At 44.4% G+C, this 22,772-nt stretch overlaps 1 protein-coding gene across 1 annotated transcript in view; it reads left to right on the plus strand.

Annotated features, from left to right (window-relative positions):
* LOC138528040 (phytanoyl-CoA dioxygenase, peroxisomal-like) overlaps window positions 1-22,772 on the plus strand; it is a 432,880-nt gene that overhangs the window by 368,691 nt on the left and 41,417 nt on the right. Inside the window, exon 7 of the mRNA XM_069639473.1 lies at window positions 7,761-7,910. Within this exon, the coding sequence (XP_069495574.1) occupies window positions 7,761-7,910 (150 nt within the window). The remainder of the gene's footprint in view (window positions 1-7,760; window positions 7,911-22,772) is intronic.

Consider the following 22,772-nt stretch of genomic DNA (forward strand, 5'->3'; position numbering starts at 1 on the left):
GAAGAGTGAAGTGGCAAGTCCATAGTTATGTTGTAATGTACTATGATGAAAGTTATCCTGACAAACATTTAGTCAAGTGCTCGCTCTAAGTACCACTGTTTGCTGGCTCCCCGTGCTGTCCTGGACACTGGGAAATCACAGTGACAACTCTTACATCGATATACTTGGACCTTACTGGACTTTACTGGTATATTCAATGGAATACTTAGGTCTTTCCAACTACCGTTATAACCACGGTAACAAGACACGTACCGAGGGCGCTTTGGGCCACAGCGCAAGTGAATATTCTCTTATTTTTGTTGGCCCGTTCAGCTTCAGGGGCTAAATATTGATTTGTAATTACGTAGCATTTTCTTTCGGTGTGAGAGCTTATAGGCGTGTCATTGTATTTGTATGGCAACTGGGCTGCGTAGCCGAAAGATGAACACAGCGGCTGCCCAAATCACGAGCACGAGTATTGACTGGATGATATGTGCAGGTAAATCCTCATACGTTGAGCTTGGATGGTAACAATATAAATAATGAACCTTTTCCTTCACAAATGGTACTCTCCCCAGAGCCAGAACACTTTCAAAAGAGTTATCCCTCCCACGAAGATTCTATGCACTCCCACACGCGGGAGAGCAGAGAAGGGAGATCTCCACATCCATTTCCGGTCATAATAAAAATACTTTTAGATAAAGGACACGATCTGTCGCACCTGGAATTACATGAAATAAAATCTACGATGCGACAGATGTGTGCTAAAATAGACCGCGTTGAAGGTTTTATAGTGGGTTGGGAAACAATGATGATCAACAAACAAATGTTAGAAAAAAATTGCCCCAGTGCCAAAAAGGAGTCACAATGTCAACTTGAAGTTTGTAAAGATGATGCCATTATACCTGTTCCATGTCTATCTTCATCAGAATCATCTCCCATACAAGCACATTTTTGCAAGTGTGGCACTAGTGAGGACTTGAAAAATCTCAAAGTGGCTATAGATGATTTAAAAGCTACCATATGCCAAACTGAGATGACCCCTCAGAAAATTGGGGAAGCCCCTGACAGTCCCTCTCTATTAATAAAAGCAATGGAACAGCTGAATAAAGAGGAATTTACATCAGATGAACCTGAAGAAAAAACAGGGTTTCTTTCAAGGCGTGCTAAAAAAACACACTTGAGGGCTGTAAAACGTTATGCAAAAAGACGTAAAGAGGCACTCCAAAACAAAAAAGGGGGTCAATCTGATACTAAATCATTACATGATGTTAACATCAATCTCCCCATTTTGCCCGTTTCTGATCCCATGGCGAATATCATTGATGATGACCCGATTGATGTTCAGCAGCTCTACAAGGAGAGCCAAGCAGCTTTACTTTTTCAGTAAAAAAGTACTGTTACCACACCCCCTCCAACAAACGGTCAAATGACTCCCAAAATGTATCCATTACCTCTGAAAACTCTGACTGACCGACCGAGTGTTACTCTTTCAACACAGAAATGTAAATCTCTCCTCAAAGCTAAGGAAGAAAAAGCAGGCCCTAGTGATATCTCCCCGAAAGCGATTAAATCTAACCTAAATGCATACTTCCCTGTATGTGGAAGGAGTTGTACCCCCTATAACCAAAAGCAAAATGAAACAGGATCACAAATCCCACCGAATATAGTGTCCTCAATAGCACCATCATAAATGTTGTAAGGGGAAACACCTATGGTGAAGTTTGTATGGCAGAGCAAATGAGGGCCCCAATACCTCCTCTAACAGAAAAGCCTATTGCTATGTTGATCAATGGACGGAACAAAGTACAATCTCTTCCAATTGAAGAGGGTGCACAGAGTGCATCTGATATAAAATAACAGGTTGATGCATTGTACGCCCAACTAATGAGTGTGTATTGCAATCACTCTCTCATGGGATGAGTGTATCTAAGTTGCTCTTGCCCGCGTCAACAAGTTGGCAAAACGATGACACCCGTGAAGGGATCTTGGTGGTTCTCAGAAAGGCTATCCAGGACGGAGAAATCTCCGCTGATGTAGTTGCAAAAGCCTTACAATTAAAAAGCTCTTGGCAGCCCCTATCTGATGCCCTTGCGATGACTATTTCAAATTCTAATCCTCACCTTAACTGCACCCCTTATTTTAGGGATGAACAGTTAATAACCGTCCCTACCTAACTCAACCACTCATAGAAAGGCATCATATTATTGGCTTGGAAGTCACGTCAAACTCCCTGGGAAGCTCTTTCATTAATCGGACATACCTCCTTGCGCTATTCTCTCGTATCTTACAACTAAGAAGTCTGAAATCAGAAGATATATCAAGAGTTTCACTTGAAAGAGTGAACAACCGCCGCATGATATGTCACCTGACCTCGGAACATATACTTAAATTCAGTTGGTGTTGCAGAGCAGAAATTAAGGAACAAGGGTTCACTCTAACAACCTTGTCTAATGAACCCGCTGCTCAAGAATACTTTTCTTATGTATGTCCATTTGTTACTAACAATATTGAACTCAATAATCGTTTGAATAAGGTTTCCCATGCCAAAAACCTTCCCATTATCGATCTGTTAGCACTTGTGGGGAAAAACAAAGACATATCATGGCTTGAACCAATGCTAAAATCAATCCTAAATGTACAATCGAATACTGCCCACCCATAGCCACTGATATGCCATGAAATAGAAATTATGTTGTGGAACTTATTTGGCTTTCATAATATATCCAGGTGGTTTAGCACCTTGTCCTCCGCTGAATATCCCACTATAATTTTGCTCCAGGAAACCATGCAATTGGATCCACTTATCCTGGTAGGATTTACTACATACTGTTCATTAGCAAAACGTACATCGTTAGGCCGCCCATCAGGCGGATTAGCAATTGCAATAAATAATACCTTTGGAGTAGAAACGAAACTAATATGGGAGTCATTGAATATTCTGGCTGTATGGTTGACCCTGTCCAATAATAAATCCAAAGCAATTCTAATTGTAAGTCTGTATTGGAATCCTATAAACATCCTGATTGAAACCATCCTTGATGAACTTGATCAATGTTTAGAAGCAGCAACTATAAAAATGGGCGAGTGTGATATTGTCATTGGGGGGGACTTCAACTCCGATTGTCTTTCGGGGTTGAAACACCAATTAAATAAAGGTAGAGCACTGATGAAAGAGAGAGGGTCCATTTGGAACTCATATTTGAATGACTGGGACATTGACGTGATGGATTGTGCAGTCGTAGGAGCTCACCCAACATGAAGTCGAGGTGAGAACTCCTTGACGATTTATTATATATTTCTTTCTCGCAATATCATGCAGGTTGCTTCACCATTAGAGATTAGTGCGATTCTATACGGTGACCATGCCCTGCTATCTACTTCCCTTAAACTTGATTGTCTCCTCCTAGACGTAGATCCCGTCCTAGCTTATCCAGAAATGGATCGCCCGTTAATTTCACTCAGATGGAACCTGAACTTATGTAAACAATTTTCTGGGTATGTATCGGAGCATATTTCCAATATCATGAAAGCTCAGAACATTCCCATTTCTAATATGGAGAGGATATGTTCCAAGATAATTCGAACTGCTCTAGAATATTCGCGATAAGGGTAAATCCAAAGTATATTCACACCCCTTTGATAAATCTATTAAACTCTTAAAAAGGGAAAAAACATAAAGAGCTGAGAAATCTAAGGAATGGTGCTAGCAACACCATTAACTATCAGAAATTGCGTAAACAAATACTACTGAAATATAAAAACAACCTAAAACACCTTAGAATCCTAAGGTATAACAGAGTGAATTACACTCTGATTAGGTCTATTTGTAGCCATGACACAAGAGCAATGTGGCAAACTATAAAAAGTGTCGATAATTGCTTGATACCCCCAATGACGAATTACATTTCTGAGGATGTGTGGTGTGATTACATATCACGCAAATTTCAGCTACAAGAAGAATTTAGGAACCTCCCAAATACGTCTCTGTGTTATAGTGGGCTTTTGCGATATCAATGGTCAATACTTGACATAAAATGGGCGATAAACAATCTATCCTATTCTAAATCTGCTGGCCCTGATGGGTTTCCCCCATGTGTCTATAAAACCGTTGTAAACTTGTGGTCTTTAATTCTAAAAAACAAATTTGATAATATAATTGTAACCGGATATATCCCTCAATCATGGACAACTTCCAATATTATTCCGATTTTTAAAAAGGGCGACCAGAAAATTATCGCCCTATTTCGCTTATTGATACAGAGGCAAAGATTTTCACCAAATTGCTCCTATTGGAGCTCGAAAAGGTTATTCGGAAATGCAGACTTTATTCTAAATTCCAAACCGTTTTTCGAAAAGAAATGAGTACTATGAGAAATGCGACAATCATTGCCCATATAAAAGCAGGGACAAAATCTAAGAATTCATACCCTGTTTGTATGGCCATGATTGACATGTCTGCAGCCTTTGATAGTGTTGTACGCAACCAATTATGGGCAAACATGGTAAAAATGGGTATACCAGGTGCACTAATCTACTGGTTTATTAAACTGCACACAGACACATCATATAGGATACGTATCTCAGCTGATGAAAGAACAACTGCTCCAATAAAGACCACGTTAGGTTTGAAGCAAGGCTGTAATTTGGCTGCATCATTCTTCATTAGTACATCGCAGATATGGATCATACTTGGTGTGATAGAAGTCTATTCTCGGTAAAATTAGGTATGTTGCGTCTAAATTGGCTTGCCTTTGCAGGTGATATAATCATCTTTGATCCCACTCTAACGGGACTACAAAATAAACTTTACTTATTTGAAGAATTTGGAAGAGAGCATAATTTATCACCAAATCCATCTAAAACAGCAATAATGAAATTTGGAGTAAATATAAAGACTAAAACCAAAGGTTTCCAATGGTACTTACAGAAAACACCTGTACCATTGCTTGAAAATACAATCTACCTGGGTTACAGCAGAAATGAGGCTAAGTCACTTATATTTTGGGTATCTTTATTAAAACTCAAAAGCCGTCCCTTGCTCTCTCAGCTGAAGTTAATCCATGCAAAATATTGCAAATACTCTCTAATACAGGTAGTAGACTTCATTGTCCTAAAATAGAAAGTGTGCTTCTGTACTCTTTGGATAACTGTCTTGTTGATATGGATAATTATCTAGACAGTCTTCAGGGATCACTGTTGAAAACCGCAATGAATTTTCCACTGAGTTTACCAAATTGTGTCCTTAGACATGAAATGGGTCTGATTGCTCTGTCTTCGCGAAGGAAATGGCGTCAACTTTGTAACTATGCCAAAATGTGCTCTCCCCAACCGTACTCTCTGTATGTCGACTTAAAAATAAATATTCAATTGTTAAATACTCCCTCAATTAACACTTTTCACCGTGAAATGCAGGACACTCTAGTGCAACTTAATATTACTACTGAGGGTTTATCTGCAAGACCAGCATATGCCAAGAAATAATTATACGAGAATGACTGGTGTAAAACCATTACAGCTATAGGAAAGTACAAAATGTATTCAGAATATTGTAACTACATTATGAAATGTGTGCCTAGATACACTTACATTGAGCGTTTCCCCTGTCAACACTATAGAAAGCAGTATATGTGGTTTAAGTTTAATTTGTATCACACACGAGAAAGGACTAAACATTGGTATAAAGCCAATGGGCACATAGTGATTGAAAAATGTCGTTCTTCCCCATGTGCAGAACCAAGAGAAATGCTGAAACACCTAATTTTACATTGTTCCCATTTTAAAGTCAAAAGAACTATCCTACTAATGAAATTCACTAACATAAATTACAGTCATTGCCTCGAAACACTCTGGGCAAGAATGATGTGTGGGGAGTATAGACCTTTAATTGAAAGTGCAATTATGGAATATGAGAACCGATGAGCCCTATTTGCTGTAATTTTGGTTTCTCCTGTTTTAAATTGATGTTTTAATTTGATGTATATGATCAATTTTGTGGTGTTTTAGCCGTTTGTTTTATATAGTATGTTGTAAATATTCGATTTTTTATATTATGAGGTCAAATTGACAACAGTTAAAAAAAATATTGATGATTTCTTAATGTGTAAATATGTAATAACTGTATTTTGTAAAAGTTCAAGTTTTTGTTTGAATCAAATACAAATAAATTAAAAAAAAAATTGTTCATGGGGAAGAAGTGTGAAGATAAAACCTTTTGTGTTTAATTATGGAAGAGTTTTTGGAAACTTTGAAGAGTCATTTGTTGGAGAGTGACAAACGTTGTCTATGCAAATTCGACTGCCAAGTGAAAGACTTTTTTTTGCAATGAAGAGAACTTTGTATTACGTTTGGAACTGTACTTGGCTATTGAAAAGAACTTTCTTGAATGGAACTTTGAATTGGGAAAATCCTGCCTTAATCCTTGGGAAGGGAGAGCTGGCCCAGGTTACGAGGATAACTGTATACAGAGTTTATGTCTTGAATGTAATTGTTATTTTGTCTAATTTAAACTGGCCATGTGATGCCTATATAATGTATGTTGTATGTATTAGTGTGAGGGACAGATTCCTTTTTAGAGTGTTCTCCTTTAGTCAGGGAAATCCTCATTAGAGTAGGGAAAGTGAGGCATTCATCACACCCATATTATTTAATAAAATGGCTACTTGTGATAAATATTAATTTCCTTGTCCGTCTCGCATTTCTGACCCCTCACATATTACATGGCATATGATAACATTTCCTGCCATAGGACGTCGCCACCAATGAAACTCAAGGCATTATCTGTCAAACATGGCATTGCCTGGTTATATGATGGTACTAAATGCCAAAATATGTCAGTGCCTGAAAAGATGCGACAGTACCTGTCACATAGTGTGAATACCTGGGCATATTATGGTAAACCTGGAAACGCAGAATACTTAGAAAACTTGTTCATATAATCGATTGGTAAACTACAAAGCCTATACAGTTCTTTTCATTTTCATTTTTTGTAGTTCTTTCCCCAAAGGGTTGCTTCAGTTTTTGGTGAATGGCCAATAGCTAAGCCCCTGCGTTCCATATAGTTCAGCAGATCAGGATAGCATTTATTATGAATGTATAGTGTACACCTTCTTCAAAACTTAAAAATCATGAGTCCTGAAAGGTAGTACCAGAAATGAACACATTCTGCAAAAAGTATAAGAACAAACAAAAAGGAGCATAACACCCTAAAATTAATAATCAATTGCCATCTGTTGAAATCTTGCTTTCTAGAATAATTCCTTAGCACTAATCAAAGTACAAGCGCAGCGCTGAGACAAAGTGGAGGGTATTTTAATTACTAAGAGGACAGTTCTGACATGTTTCAGGGATGGAAATCCATGTTTTGCCCCTTAACATATCTCTCGCAACAACACGGTGCTATGAATTATTACTATCGCTGCAACTAGCATGACGTGAGAGCAAGGAGTTCTATAGGAAATTAGGATGGAACAGTAAATCCTATTTATTTAAGAAAACCTATTGGGGGATATTTTTCATAATTAGTTTTCGATTAAAAGTAACCCTTTATTTGACAGAATTGAGCTGCCACATTGCTCCCAATTTACCAAAAGGCATTATTTATGAGGCAGAGATATGCATTATGCTTGCTTTTAAGTAAGCCAATGCTGGGCAGTTGACTAGCTGTCGTTAATAATAATGTCTTTCTCGTACAGCGCTTCATGCCAGGCTTCTCCAGTTTGACATACAGTTAAGTTGATGGCCTGCGTCAATTTCATGACAAATGTGTGTTTTTTTTCCAGGGTGGCGTGAACAAGCTTTTCCACGAAGCGCGTGACTATGATCAGAGCCTTCCGAGGGTCCACCTCATAATGGAGAAAGGTGACACGGTTTTCTTCCACCCGTTACTGATCCATGGTTCCGGATTGAACAGGACTATGCAGCCTCGCCAGGTGCCGCATTGTTTCAAGACATGATTGTTCCTACACATTGCTTTGCACATCCCATTGAAATGCCTAAGTGGTAGGGCCCTGTCTACCTTTCATGAGTTTGATTGTGGGGTACCACGCCCGTTGTTACTAGATCACCAACTTTCCTGATTAAATCACTTCAATTTTTTCGATGTTACACTGTCACTTCTTTAGCTGTTTGCTGCTGAGCTTGTGCATGTAGGTGTGCTGCATACATTTACATATGATGTGACTGTGGTTTCAACGGTAATACGGATTGACAGCTGGTGCAAAAATACTTGGTGTATTTGGCGAACCAGAAGAAGGAATCAGACTCGAGGCACATCACTTCAAGGGTGTTTATTTAACTCAAAAGAGAAATGCCTATCTGTCTCTATCGTTAAGAGGGATTTTCATTACTATCAATAAAGGAAAGGTGCTTGTTTTTAGTCAAAACGAAACAAAATTGTCCCCAGTCCAAAATCTATTAACTGTCTGTCCCTACCACTTTAAGACAAAGAATCATATCAATAAGCCAGAGCACTATCTCTCCTGCTCAGGCTTCATTAGATCAATCGTACTTGTGTCTCTGAGGGTTTCTGCCAGAGTCTATGTCACAGTTCTAATTTTCCTTCTTGACAGTTCATCAAATAAACATTCTCAAGTCTTTCCTTAGGTCTTCAAGGCAAAATTCAAGTCTTAATAAAAAACAAATGGCTTAAGTTCTTTTAAATGGAGGGATAATTCCCTTAATCAATCTCCACAAATTGTGTTGCTCCCTTTTTACTGGTTCTATACAAAGGAACCCTCGAAGTTCCCCTTGATCCTGCTCTTGGTTTGGCTGTTTGAACCCTCCAGGTTCCCTTTCACTTGTATGTTGCAAAGTTACACTTCCCTCAATAGGGCTCTCCAGACCTCTCTGGCCCTCTAACTTACTTAGCTCTTGGGGCTGTCTCTTGGGTCCACTGCCAATGTCCAACACTCAGGTTTCTAGGGTGCCTTGTAAACCTCCTGGATATTCTCCCTCTGGGGGTCTGACTGACCCGTACATGGACTGGCTCTACTTGTGTCTTAAGTTCTTTAAATGGAGGGATTGCTCTTGGTTTGAATGATTGAACCCTCCAGATTCCCTTCCTCTTATAGGTCCCAGCGTCTCTTCTGTGATTTGATCTCTCCAGGCCACTGCTAGCTCTGCGATTCAGCACGGCTCCGTCCCTCCAGGACGTTGTCGTGTCATAGGATCGCCTCTGCGTAAAGAATTCTCATTAGCCATTCAAGGTTTGTTGTCTTTTTATTCTTGCCGCTGTACTTCCAAGGGGTGTGCTGTTCCCCATTAGCTGCTGGGGTCATGGGGATTCCAGAGGTTTGGCAGCAATGTCAGTATGTTTTGGATTACAATTAATGAAGATACCATCAGTCTCTTTTACTCCCATATAGGCAGACAAAGTATTTGTTGCAGTAAGTTCTTGGTAGGAATGGGAGTCCTTAATATCTTGAGCCACACACGCAGATGCATTTTCAGTATTACTGACTCCCACGCAGGCAGGTAGTGGCTGGTGTATAGGAAGTTCCCCATGGGAATGGGAGTCGTTGTCCCCTGTAGGGGAGTCATTCTCAGTGACGTCCCGCTTTCCCAAATGCCTAGGAAGGGTTTTGTTCAGCGGAATCACCTCCCTTGCCTCATAGTGGGTGACTCCTGCTAGGGGAGAAGCATTGAAATCCCCAGATTCGTCACATGTTTCAATAATTTGTTCTGGGAATTTGCACGATGCAGCATATTGAAGAAAGTTCAATAACGGGTCATGTAGCAGACAAAGGATGAATGGACCAGGCAGGACACTAGACCTAACAAAGCCTTATAATTTTTCAGTAACTTAGAGCTTTGTCTAAAAAAACTAACGGGAAGAGGCAAACATAACAAAATAGGTCAGTATCTTTGTCAAAGGATAACTAAAAAAAAAAGTTCAGATACAAATGAAAGTTCAAGAGGATGTCACTCTGCAGCCTTCCATCATCTAAGGACTCCTGACCATGCTTGTATTACAAACGGAAGGGGTTCCTATCCGTGACCTTGTCCTGACAGTGGAATGCTTCTCGGTTGTCCGAGTGTTGGCTCAAACTCTTGACTCCAGTTCACTAATGGAACCACTTGCAAATCCCGCGTTGGGGGATTTGAGGGGTTCTCAAACCATTTTTTTATTTACGAGTTTATAATCACCTAAGTGATTTTTACAAGTGTCTAGCAGTAGTGTCTAGAAGAAAGAGAAGAGGAGAAGAGTAGAAGGTTTTGAAAGAAATACTTTTTTCAGAGGTGTACAAATGAGTCTGTAATCACGTTGTACTCCCTAGCTTCTTAACCTCAAGTAGGGTCCTCAGTAGGTTCCAGTGAAAATCTGATCCAAGATTTTTACCAGGGCTATTGCCCAGGACGGTCTATCGCCTCCTATCAATCGAGCCCCCCAAAGTTCTTCCTCTGCTATGTGACCCATGGCCAGATGGTGAATCAAATAAGGAGCTCTGCAGTGCGTTGTACCTGGGCAGATTAAGAGGAGATGTTGAATTGTTTCAGGCATCGCAGGTGTTTTGCAAAAGCGACAGTTATTTGTCACTGAGGTCCCTCTTATGTTCAGTATCTCGTTTGATGGTAATAGGTTTAGCCGTGCCCGTAAGAGAGTGGATCTCAGTCTTCTGTTGGGATGCATATTTAAAAACCATTTTATCGGTTCAGTATGTGACAAAGTTTGAGGCTAGATTCCACAAGTCCTTCGAGGAATCTATGTGATCTCTAAATGTAATCAAATTGCGTCTCTCTTTGTGCTTCGGTAGATTCTATGGCATAAAGGGCCTGGTTCTGCCTTGGCACTCTATAGTAACTCAGAGGGGGCTAGGAGAGGACCATAGATTGAGAGGTTGGCCAACCATACTCAGGATATCTTCCCCAAGATACATTCACACCACTAAACTTGCTTCCCAAGTCACAACCATTATTCTTTCCACCTTGCTAGTTAGGTCTTCTGATTCTTCTCTTTCTCTTTCTAGACACAGTTATTTCTTCCACTCATTTCACCTGCCACCTCCGCTTCTGGTACTTAGGTTGAAAAACTATCATCGCCCACCCCTTTAGGCCAGTTCTACTGCTCTAAAAAGGACTCCCATGGTCTGGTACCCCTTCTCCACTCTATCATCTGCCTCTCTGATTTTTCACCTTCTATGACCATTTGGGCCCCACTCTCAGTTTTTCCCTAAAGACGTTGCCTATCCTCTTCCTGGTATTCTACCCTTTTGGTCTCCTAAGCCTAACCTTGTTCTTGCTCCTAACTTTTTTCTCACTTTGTCTGGAGGTTAATCCTTCCACCAATTTACCCCGATACTCTAAGGGTCTTAAAGCCTAGGGACCCCGTTCCCTGTCTTTTCAAGAATCACCATTCTTCATTTCCTGGTAGAAACTCTCTTGCGCTCCCAGCTGTACCTTACTACCACCCTTAGTTTGTCATTCCCCAATATCTCCTGGTGACCTCCGCAGACCCTCTCCTGATCTTTCACACCTTCCCACTCCTGAAGGATACTTTACTCTAGCTCTTAATACTCTGCTCTTTCTTTTATTTGGGATGGAAACCTCTCCTCTTGGTCCTCCGCAGCCTGGATTCTGCCCTCTCAGAATCCTGCCAATCATCTGTTCTCACTATTGCCGCTGAACCTCCAAAAACCCTCTGCTGCCACTAATACCCCTTAGTATACACAAGCTAAACCTAGCCTTCATACTGTTTCCCTTTCTCTTCTTTTTAGACTTGACCCATGTATTGGATTCAATTCTACACTATGTTCTAGAACGCATTGACGCAGTCTTTTTCAGCCCTTCCACTGTGCCATCTCTTTTCACAGTAAGGATCTGCTTATCCTACTCCGTCTGAGTTACAGTTACCCATTAAATGTCTCTGAATTCAATCTACTATGTTTGAGTTGTGACCCCTAATACCACCTGTGTTGCACCCATCTGTCTGATTTTCTTGACAGAAACTGCAGGAAGCTTCCCCACCACTTGTATTCGTCCTGATGAAGGCCTGCCCAAGAACTGCTGCTATTTAAGCACACATAGGCCAAAACACAGTTATGTAGACCCCAAGTTCCAGAGTACCAGACTGGATCTCACTGTTTTATGTATCCAAGCATTTTTTTGTTGTGTCAATAGTACATTTCCATGTGACCCTTGAGTGATTTTCAGGTTTTGACTTTGTAATTTCACCAGATGTAATTGAATCTGTCTTGCACTTTTTTGCATCAAGGTATTGTTGTGTTTTAGGTGTCCCTTTCCCTGTTCATTCTGTTTTCCGAAAGTTTGAGCCACCTAGTGAGAATAGGGACATAACCAGGAGCCCTTTGTTATAATAGTCTTAGTACAGCCTGTGGCTATTCACTTCACACCCTTCATCTCCTGAAGGGCTCCCTAATCATGGCTCCTTATGCCTGGAACACACTCTGACTGTTTGAGCTTTTGTGCGTTTATAGGGCAGTGTTTCTCCCCCTGAGCTGGACTGTTTGTGCGGTTTGCATCTGGGACCTTGTATTCATGAGGGGTATGAGGCTGCAACTAACTGGCGCATCCAAGTTTGATCTAGGCTTTAGGGGTCATACCAATACTTTATTTGGCCTGTCTTCAATCTTGGGATTCACTACTCCTCTGCTGTTGTTGCAGATCACTGCCTGACAAGGGTACTACTCTCCTGTCAGTATGTGGTGCAAATGCAGGTAAACCTCTGAAAGGTGTTTGTAAATCTTCTGTGCTTGAAAACAATGCTGGTTTTCAGTTAAATTGCAGCTTTACTCACTCAAAGATTGTTTCACTTGCGAGTGAAAATGCTGCTGGTAAACAATGCATTGGCAACATTGGATCACTTGCAGGAATGAGAGTTTTAGGGGACACATGGATTTCTGTGGTCTTTGAAGTGAGGCCTTCCCTATAGCGGGCTCTCTGTTTAGTGTATGTGAATGCATTTTCACTGGGGAAATGTGGGTCTATCTAGTGGGTTCTTCAGACTCTTTAATAACGGGAGGGGTTCTGCATATTTTATTTCCAATCCTAATGTTTTACCCATAAGGGAGGTTATACTTGGCCCTATGAGCTGATGGGACTGACTGGATGCACTGTCTTGCCCGGTGGTCCTAATGTTTATTCTTAGAAGGCCAGCATCATGAGTAAGGTTACCCTTGTGACAGGCAGGTGACGGGCAATGTGAGGGTGACCAGGGGTTACCCCATATGCCTCTTCTCGGTTGCATTACTCTTTGGTCATCTGACAGGCTGCTGAGAGCTTGGAATGGGCTTGATTGTGCATAGCTGCTCCACACTGTTTACCTGTGCACTGCAAGAGCACCCATAAGCTCACTGTGCCCAGGTGCAGTTGGCTATCAACTGCCTCCACTGGGTGGTCCTGCATTGTGCTTCTGTGTCCAGTTTTTGGCCCTTTCCTTGATACACTTGTTCCTCTTTTCAATCTTTGTTACTTGTTTGCTGTTACAGTTGACCAGTTTTGAACCATTCTTTAGATCCTCTTGGATCCTCAACTCTTTGTCTACTGTGTCTGCTTTGTGCAGGACCCTGTCCGTTCAATTGTGGCTGATTTGTTCAGTGTCGTGTCTGTTCTGCAGGGCCTGCTTCGTGCAGTGCCCTTTCCATTCTGCTGTGGCTTTGTGTAGTGCCCTTTCCATTCAGCTGTGGCTGCTTTGTGCAGCGCTCTGTTTATTCGTCTCTGGGTGCTTTTTACAGACCCTGTCTGTTCGGCTCTGGCTGCTGTGATGAATCCTATGGATTCCTCACTTATTCCCTGCCTAAATTGTCCTCCCAGGTGGCCAGTGAAACGCAGGCGCTTCCTGATCCTGACTTTGGGGGTGGTGTTCTGCAGGACGATCACCTGGACGGAGAAAAGGCTCAGGGGAGTGAGAGGAATCTGTGGGATGAGACACAGGCCCTCATTACGACCCTGGCGGAAAGTAACGGACCTGACCGCCATAGCGTAAATAGCGTTTCCGCCATTGCACGATGGAGGAAAGTGCGGCTAATTCCGACCCATCGGGCACGAGCATTACGCCATGGCGGAAGTGCAAAGTCCGCGATGGCGGAAATGTCCCCAAAACGCCCCTCACCGCCGTCGTACGGCGCCCTAGGTGCAATTCCGCCACCCATCATAGCGGTCACCGTAATGAGCGGTAATCGCAAAATACGGTGACCGTAAATATACGGAAACGGAAGTAAAAACATGGGGCCGGAACGGGAAACAGCACGCCGTACACCTATAAAATCAGAATCCCAACACAACCATTAAAAATTCGACCCTGAGACACATCCCAACCCGTTAGCCACCCTAGTTAAAACAATCAAAATGGGAAACGTTGCTAAAAAAGCGTGCGACCGCAAGCGGCAGGTCCACTTCTCCCATGAGGAACTCACCGTGCTCACAGAGACCCTCCAGGAGAATGCTGCCGTCGTCTTCTCGACGCAAATGACCAGGACGGCACTTGCGAACAAGAAGGCCATATGGGCCCTGGTGGCACAGCGGGTAAGTGCGGTGGGGACCGCACCCCGCAACCCACAGCAATGCAGAAAGCGATGGGACGACTTGCGGATACGCGTACGGAGCATACTATCTGCCAACCGTAACATTGCCACAGCTACCGGGGGAGGATCGGAATCACCCATCAAGTTGACCCCCTGGGAAGAAATCTGTGCCTCCACCATTGGAATGGAGAGTATAGAGGGAGTCGGAGGGATGGAGAAAGGAGTGCAGACATCCGAAGAATCAGGTAGGTGGGCCAAATAAACCAATGCTAAATCCACAATGTCCAATCATGTGAAGTACCATGTGTCCACATAGTGCAACAGAAACACATGTCCAGGAGAACGTCCACATACATTGGCCTGATAGCGCACTTTAAAACTCACATTAAATACATAAATAATTAAAAATCCTAAAAACACCCTCTACACGTGCAGCATGCACACCCTAACTGCAGGCTGCAAAACAACTGCATCCTCAATCCACACAAAAATGAAACCACCTCCAAGGCCCTGACCCAAATCACCCTAAGGTACCACCCCAATGCATGTGATACATTGCCATTCCAATTTCCACAGACCCATAAATAACGCTCGCCCTCCTTTACTCCACCACAGGGTCCGATTCAAACGACGAGCTCCAGGACACCCCTACCAGCACACCTGCAAAGAGGGCCAAGACCAACGGCCAAAGACCCTCCACTTCAGCTGCACGGATCAAGACACGGCAGCAGCACAAATCAAGTGGCAGCACACAGGAGGGGACTTCAACAGGCACCCCAGCAGCCAGCATGCCCACAACAGCAGCACCACAGGTCCCCCCAATGGATGCCACAGAAGGCACTGCTTCTGGTGGCAGCAGCACCATAGGTGACACTGCATTAATGGCAGCATGCTCCGACACAGAAAACGGTGCTGTCAATGTAGGACCCATCCATGACCTGTCTCAATCCCCCTGTTTGTTTCATCCCGTACACCATGAGGATACCACGCAGGGGCACCCACAAGACGACGACTGGCCATCCCCCACAAGCCCTGTGGCAAGGCAACATCTGTGACACCACCGCAAATGGCCATGGCCCAGCAGAGGCAACAGTCCCTCGACCAGGTGATCGTGCAACAGCAGCAACTGGCCACGCTCCTCAAGGAGCATGCTGATGAATGTGGGGGTTCTAAGGCAGTCATAGAAACATCTACTGAGACACTTAGGGCACAAATGGAGAGAAGTACAGAGACACTAAGGGTACAAATGGAGAGAAGTACAGAGACACTAAGGGTACAAATGGAGAGAAGTACAGAGACACTAAGGGTACAAATGGAGAGAAGCACCGAGAGCCTGAGGGGGGAACTGCATGCGACGTCCAAAGACGTATGTGGTGAACTTGCCGCTGTGCGCCGTGTGCTCACTGAGCTCTCACAAACCCGTAGGGACATGCATGGACGTGAGCAGGCAGAGACATCATCCGTTGCAAGTTCCGTGCAGGGCAGCCCCCAACGTAGATCTGGGAGGAACCTGCGCTCCACAGGCAGGGGTGCCCCTGATACCCGGAGAGGGGGCTTGCAATAGCGTCTGCCCACTGACAATGAGCATCTTTGGACACTGGTGTTCGGGGGGGAGGTAGGAGGGTGGAGGGGGGTGTTGGGCTTTCTTGGGTGGCGGGTCGATGGGGTGTGTAACATAATTTCACATATGCTATAAACATTACATAATCACCCAATGAGATGTGTGGACATTGATCTTTGTGTACGAGGCCATTATTGGCGTACAGTCCACATTGTGCATGTTCCAGACACACACAGTGCCACAAGTCCCATGTCCATGTATCAGCCACCAGGCGTGAGTGCTAGAAGCATGAATCTATGATATTCTGACGAATTTCACGGGCCTCCTGTGCCTCGCGGACTCCTTGAGGTGCTGCCACATCCCCACCCTCATCATGACCATCTTCAGGTGCTTGCAGTTCTGCGTCAGGGGGCATGGGCACATTTCTACGTACGCACATGTTGTGTAGCATGACACATGCCATGACCATCTTTGCAACCTTCTCATGGCGGTACAGGAGTGCCCCGCCAGACCTGCTGAGGCAGCGGAAACGACCCTTCAGTAGGCCGAATGCCTGTTCAATGACTACACGGGTACGTGAGTGGGCATGGTTGTAGTCCTCCTCATGCTGGTTCTGTGGGTTCCGGAGTGGTGTAAGGAGCCATCTCTTCAGTGGATACCCGGCATCACCTGTATGTGGACAATAAAGAATGTTTGTGGAATGACATTGCTACGTACGCATCCCCCTCCCCTTCCTGCCAGGTCATTGCCGCATCACATACCCCACATTATCATGCATGAAATGAGACTCACCGAGTAGCCAGGATCTGTTCCCTGCGTGTCGCTCCATGTAGCGTGGTATTGTAGAGTTCCTCAAGACCATAGAATCATGGGTTGATCCAGGAAATGGGGCACAACAATGTGTAAAGATCCTGTTGGGAGTCACACACCATCTGTACATTAAGAGAATGATATTGTTTCCGGTTGCGGTACTGGGCCTCCATGGCATGTGGGACAACCAATTCCACATGGGTGCAGTCGATGGCACCAATGCAACCCGGTATGCCGGCCAGTGCATGGAATCCAACTTTTGTGTTTGTAATCTCCTGCTCCGAGCGTGGTAAAGAGATGTAGTCGTCTGCGTGCTTCAGGAGGGCATCGAGCACTTGCGATAGTGTCCGTGACAACAGTGGCTGTGAAATGCCATGCAACTGTCCGACTGTGTGCTGGTAGGTGCCTGTGGCCAGGAAGTGGAGTACAGACACCACCTTCAGTAGGGGTGGGATGGCGGTTGGGCTATCTATCATGCTGACAAGGTCAGCGTGTGTCATGTCCACAATGGCGGTTATGGTGTCCCGGTCCAAACGGTAGAGGGTGTGGATCTGCTCAGCAGTGAGGTTGAACGGATGAGCTCGGAGGCGTGGGATTGCGGGCTGCCTGCGTGGTGGTAGTGGCTGTGCTGGTGGGCCTTGCTGGCCCTGCCTTGCCCTCCTCCTCCTCCTGCGTCTCCTCTGTGCGGCCGGTTGTTGTAGTAGTTGGTGTTCGTCTTCTTCTTGAAGTTGTAGTACTTGCAGTGCTATCAGGTCCCCCAGGGCCAACATCGCTAGTCCTGCCGGTAGCATTTTGTAGTGGGTGTGGTTGTGGGAGGGGGTTGGGTGTGCAATTTATGTGTTTTCAGGCTGTATAGCCTCCACCTGTGGTGATTCATTCCACCTGTGCCAGCTGCAATCCCCTTTGGGCGAGCACGTCCCGCACACAACGCTGCAATGTGACGCATGGCATCTTGCTATTACAATCATGTATTTAATCCCGATGGCAGTGAAATATTGGTTTATATGTTCATTCTGCTATGGTCCCATTGTTTCACATACTATCTTTGCAGTCGCGAACAAATTTGTGAAGGGTCAGTGGAATGTAGTACTCGATTAACGCCGGACCCTCATGCAGCACTGTACCGAGGTTCACCGACGGGCGGGGCGTCCCATTTGTGAGTGAAGCCAGTTGCCATTTTCACACACTGCCGCACTACATGGATGAATTTGTGATTTCAAGCGGTCACAGATGCCTTATCGACGTGATGTTGCAAATGAGGAATTCGAAGGACAGCGCTTTCGGTTTTCAGCTAGCGGCGAGGAGACGCCCACAGGTCTGACTGCAAATATAACGTTCTATTGTTTAATGTCCTTGGGACAGGGGCCATGGCGAGAATGCAATGATTGATATGAATAGTATGGGATGCGCAATAGCGTAGTGGACGATAAGGCAGGACGTTCCCAAATACATGTTACTTCACAACACTAGAATTCCGGGCTGGAGCACAGTGGATTTTGCAGACTGCATTACGCACAGACTCAATGGAAGTTTCAAATGTGATGTGAGTAAATAATCAGGCGTTTTCATACCGGGATGAGGGAATGATGTATGGATGCATGGACAGATGATTTAATTGAGAGTTTGCCATGTACATGGCTTTTCGGGATCTATCCCCTTCCCCTGCGCTATGTGATGCAGAGCTGCCATAGTGGGACCATCGTCTATCTGCCCTTGTTGAACCCTCCCTGTCTCGACGCGCCTTCAAACACTTGTGTCTATGCACGTTACGAATCCCATCTAATGGATTCTGTCTTAACAGACGCATACACACAAACACTCGTTTGTAATAGTGTTTTCACCTCGATTTATATAGTTATGATTCGCAAGTGATTTTTGGGTGGAAATAATCCTTTTGAGTGGGCTAGCATGCATATGGCTGTGGATTTAGTGTGATCATTGAAGTGAGTAATACAAATGAAGTTCTGATGCCCATGCTATTCTTTTTCATTTCATTTGGGTGACAGGTATCTCCTCCCCTTTTGCCGCTGCCATCTGTATGCCACTCCTGCAGATGGCTTTTACTCCCGACACCTGCTGCTTCGAGTTAATCAGTGGAGCACCATTACGATCTTATGGGACGATCGCCAATGGGCCACATGCCCTTACGCAGTACTAGTGGCTAGGAGCTACATATCAGCCTTTCAGCTGGACTAGTGCCTACCTAATGGGACGGCCTTGCGGTTCTCGGCGCTTCCATGTTGCCTTTTTGAACGTGAATGTAGCCCCTGTGTACCATGAAGGAACAGGGCGTCACACAAGAAGAAGCTGGTCATTTATTGCGGATGCAGCCCACAGTAATGAAAAATATTTTGGAGTTTATGACCTAATAGCTGTATGGGCTTGGTGAATTTGATGTGCATTAAAATTTGATTCTGATTTCAACCGTGTAGCGTTATTCTTTGCAAGTAATGTAGCATATTCCTATTTGTGGAGCGGTGTATTGTGAGTAGATCTGCATTGGGTTCCGGCTTCTGAGTATAGTTGCGTGGTACTGTACTGGCCGCGTTTGCCTACGAAGCCCAGTAAGGTCAGGGATGGGGCCTGCCATTATGACTGTTTTAATGATGTCATGCTCAGGGGCGGGGGATTAGCTTTTGTGTAACAGATGCCGGTCAGCCAGGTGGATTGGTGGAATGATGTGATTATCAGAAAATGGCTGGTCACAGGTGCCTGTGTTTGCGTGCGTTTCTTGGAGGGAGACTGAGGTCATGTCCATTGGAATAGCTTCTGTATTCGTGCCATCTGTGCCCTGCAGCTCCCATTGGCCCCTCTTGAGATGAGCCTGGCTGCTCAGTCACTCTGCCAACTTGTGTGGTACATGCTTATGCTGATGGTTGGTTTGTTTACTGGCAAGGGTACAGGGCTGGTGCAGTCTCCCTCAGGATACTGCTTTGAATGTTGCCTTACACTGGTGTCAAGCGATGGGGGCCTGTTGTTGTTTTGTCTCATGTTTCAGTTCATATTGCTGTACTTGAACCTTCACGTGCCTGTGCTGCATCAGTACGGCAATGGTGCCATGCCAAATATGGATGGCCACTCACAAGGCACTTGGAGCCCCTACATTCATTTGTTCGTTGGCATGCATGGGTGACTTGTACATTTCACTGGTTGCATTGTGTAACTTCATTGCACCTACGAGGTGTTGTGCAATGTGGGCAGGGAGTGGTGTACAGGCACTCAGTAGGGCCATTTACGGTTGGTTCACGATGCCGTAATTCTCACCATGGCGGAATGGTACTTTCCGCCATGTTTGATGGCGTTAAGTGAATGTCCGCTAGGGTCAGCATTCGCGTACCATTGCGCCATGGTGGTAATTACGGTTTGGCATGGCGCGCGTGCGCGTACTTGGTGCAGTTTGCGTTGGCGTTCACTACGGTGTCGCTGATGGCATCGTACTTTACGGTGACGGGTCATAATCGCACCGAGCGGTATTCGATGGCGGTATTGCATTTCCGCCATCGTTTTTCGATTTCCGCCAGGGTCGTAATGAGGGCCACAGTGTTTGTCTTCCTCTAGGGAGAATGGCTCTGCAATGCCAAAGTATGTAATGGCTTGTTGTAATAACCATCTTGCTGTCCCACACATACACTCCAAAGCCTTGGAAGAAATCAAAATCTTTCTAAAATGTGGGAGATCTGTAAAACTGAAAATCTCCCTACCACCCAAAAGGGCAGTGAAAGGAAATGTAAGAATAACACCAGTGGAAAAGAATTGCCTTTCTCTCTTCAAACCAGACAAATAATGAATACTTGTGATGTTCCTTAAAGGAATGTTATAAGGAACAAATTGGGGTTTGAAAGTAGAACAACAGAAATAAGAAAATCTAATTTTCCCAATAGGGACTTCAAGTCCCTAAGTGCTGGGACGAGGAAGAGGGCTGAAGATGTGCAATGTTATAGGAGTGGTCAGTTTTTTTAATGCAGATGACCAACACCTGAGGAAGGCAGGAAGCTTAAAAGGCGCCCTCAGGTGCAGGCCATGGGGTTGGCGTTGCTGGTGAAGCGCAGAGGTCGCCAGAAGCAGAAGTGACGTTGAGTTGGTAGCCCAAGCAGAAGCTGGAGGAAAGAGAGGGCACCGAGAAAACTGCATGGCAGATATCAGCTGGCAGTCCTGAGAGGGTCCATATCCCCAGATGTCTGAAGAGCAGAGGTCACGCAGTGGGAAGCCTATCCGCTTGTGACCCGTTCTGCAGAGGCTGCGCAGAGGGAAGCATGCAAGACATTGTCTCAGGTGGCTGGCGTGCATCTGAGGGGCTTGAGGTTGTCTCTGGTGGCTGGCGTGCACCGAAGGGCCTCAGGAGCAAGCAGAGCTCCAAGTGGAAGCAGTGTGGGTGAAGCCAGACTTCCCGAAGCGGTTTGCTGGGTCACAAGGAGCCACAACAGCGGAATTCCTGTGAGAGGGGAGGGGAAAAGAGGGGCACGTCCTATCCAATGAATTCACAGGTTGTCAGTGACCCCAGAGCGGTCTTTCCCTGCTTGGGGGTTGGAAGCAGGCGTTAGGCGAGTGAGAGGTGCTCGCATTGAAGCAGAAGGAGTGCAAAGCAGCAGAAGCAGTACTCGTGTGTGAATGAAAACAATTCAGATGTTACTTTTTAATATCAAACTATTGTAAAACAACAGAAGCAGCACTCGTGTGTCGGTGAGAGTAATTTCCAAGTTAAACCTGAAACCCGAACTAGGGAAAAATAGCAAAACCCTAGTGTATCAAAGCCAAATGACTGTAATCTTGAAAGTGTGAGTTTGTTGAAAGCCCAACTAACTGTGGGGGCGACATTATTAAGAGTTAATGTCAATAGGCATTGCTCAAGCCAATAGAAACTGAAACCAAGGCAAACACACACCAGTCAATATTGCCAACAGCAGAAGGGAGCTAATGCAAGGTCTGTAAACTCTGAAGCCAGTTGGCCATATTATATACATCTGGTGCAAACTGAAAACCTCACTGTTTGCCAAAATCAGGGGAGAGGCAGGAAGAGACCCTATCCCTGTCAGTCTTTGGTTGCTTGTGAAATGGGGAAACAAGAGTGGCAAAAAGGCTGCCCTTCTGGGGAAAGTTAGCCGGAAGCAGGCTCTGTGGAAGTTGAAGGAGTGCTACAAGGAGGTCCTGACAAAGACCTCTTATGTTGTTAGTAGTTCTGGAGGAAGAGCCTTGCAAGGCTGGTACAAAGAAGTTGTATTTTTTTAAGGCCTCGGAGTAGCCAATTATCCTGACCTAGACAATCATTGTTGTTTTTGAGGAACTAAGTACCTGTTTAACATGAAAGAAAAGCCAAATATATTCTGTGTTGGAATTATCTGTTGACCAGTTGAAATTGCATCAAACTATATTGGAATTGTATTGCAAATAAGGATTTCCTTGTGTTCTTTTCTTGAACTGTGAAACAGAATCACATTTAAACCTGGGTAAGGGGTGTTTGCCCCGGTTATGAAGAAAGACTGTGTTTACATTGTGAAACCAACAGTGTAGTTTGGAACTGCCATGTAATTCCTTGTTTATTTGTTATAGGTTTAAGAGTGAGGGACATAAATCCTTTGTAAGAGTGTTTCCTTTAGTTTAGATTGGGCAGGGAAATCCTTGTCAGGGAAGGGATAGTGAGGCTTTCATCCTATCATAATAAAATGGCATTTGTTGAGAAAACTTCACAACGTGGTCCGCCTCACATTTCTGACCCCTCACATATGGTGACAGAAGTGGGATCGCAATCAGTTGGCACAAACTGGGGATCCAATATGTATATGGTAGATTCTGATTAAACTGAGATTGTGCCAGAAGAAGACTGGTATGGTCATACCCCCACTCTTCTTAAAACTTGTACCTCCCCTTTTGTTCCTGGTTCTTGTACCTCCCAATCAAAGTAATCGGGAAAATAAGAGAGATTCCTTGTAATCAGTGGCCTCTTA

This window comes from Ambystoma mexicanum, chromosome 7q (assembly GCF_040938575.1).
Source record: "Ambystoma mexicanum isolate Mex_15411 chromosome 7q, UKY_AmexF1_1, whole genome shotgun sequence".
In the NCBI taxonomy this organism is placed as follows: Eukaryota; Metazoa; Chordata; class Amphibia; order Caudata; family Ambystomatidae; genus Ambystoma; species Ambystoma mexicanum.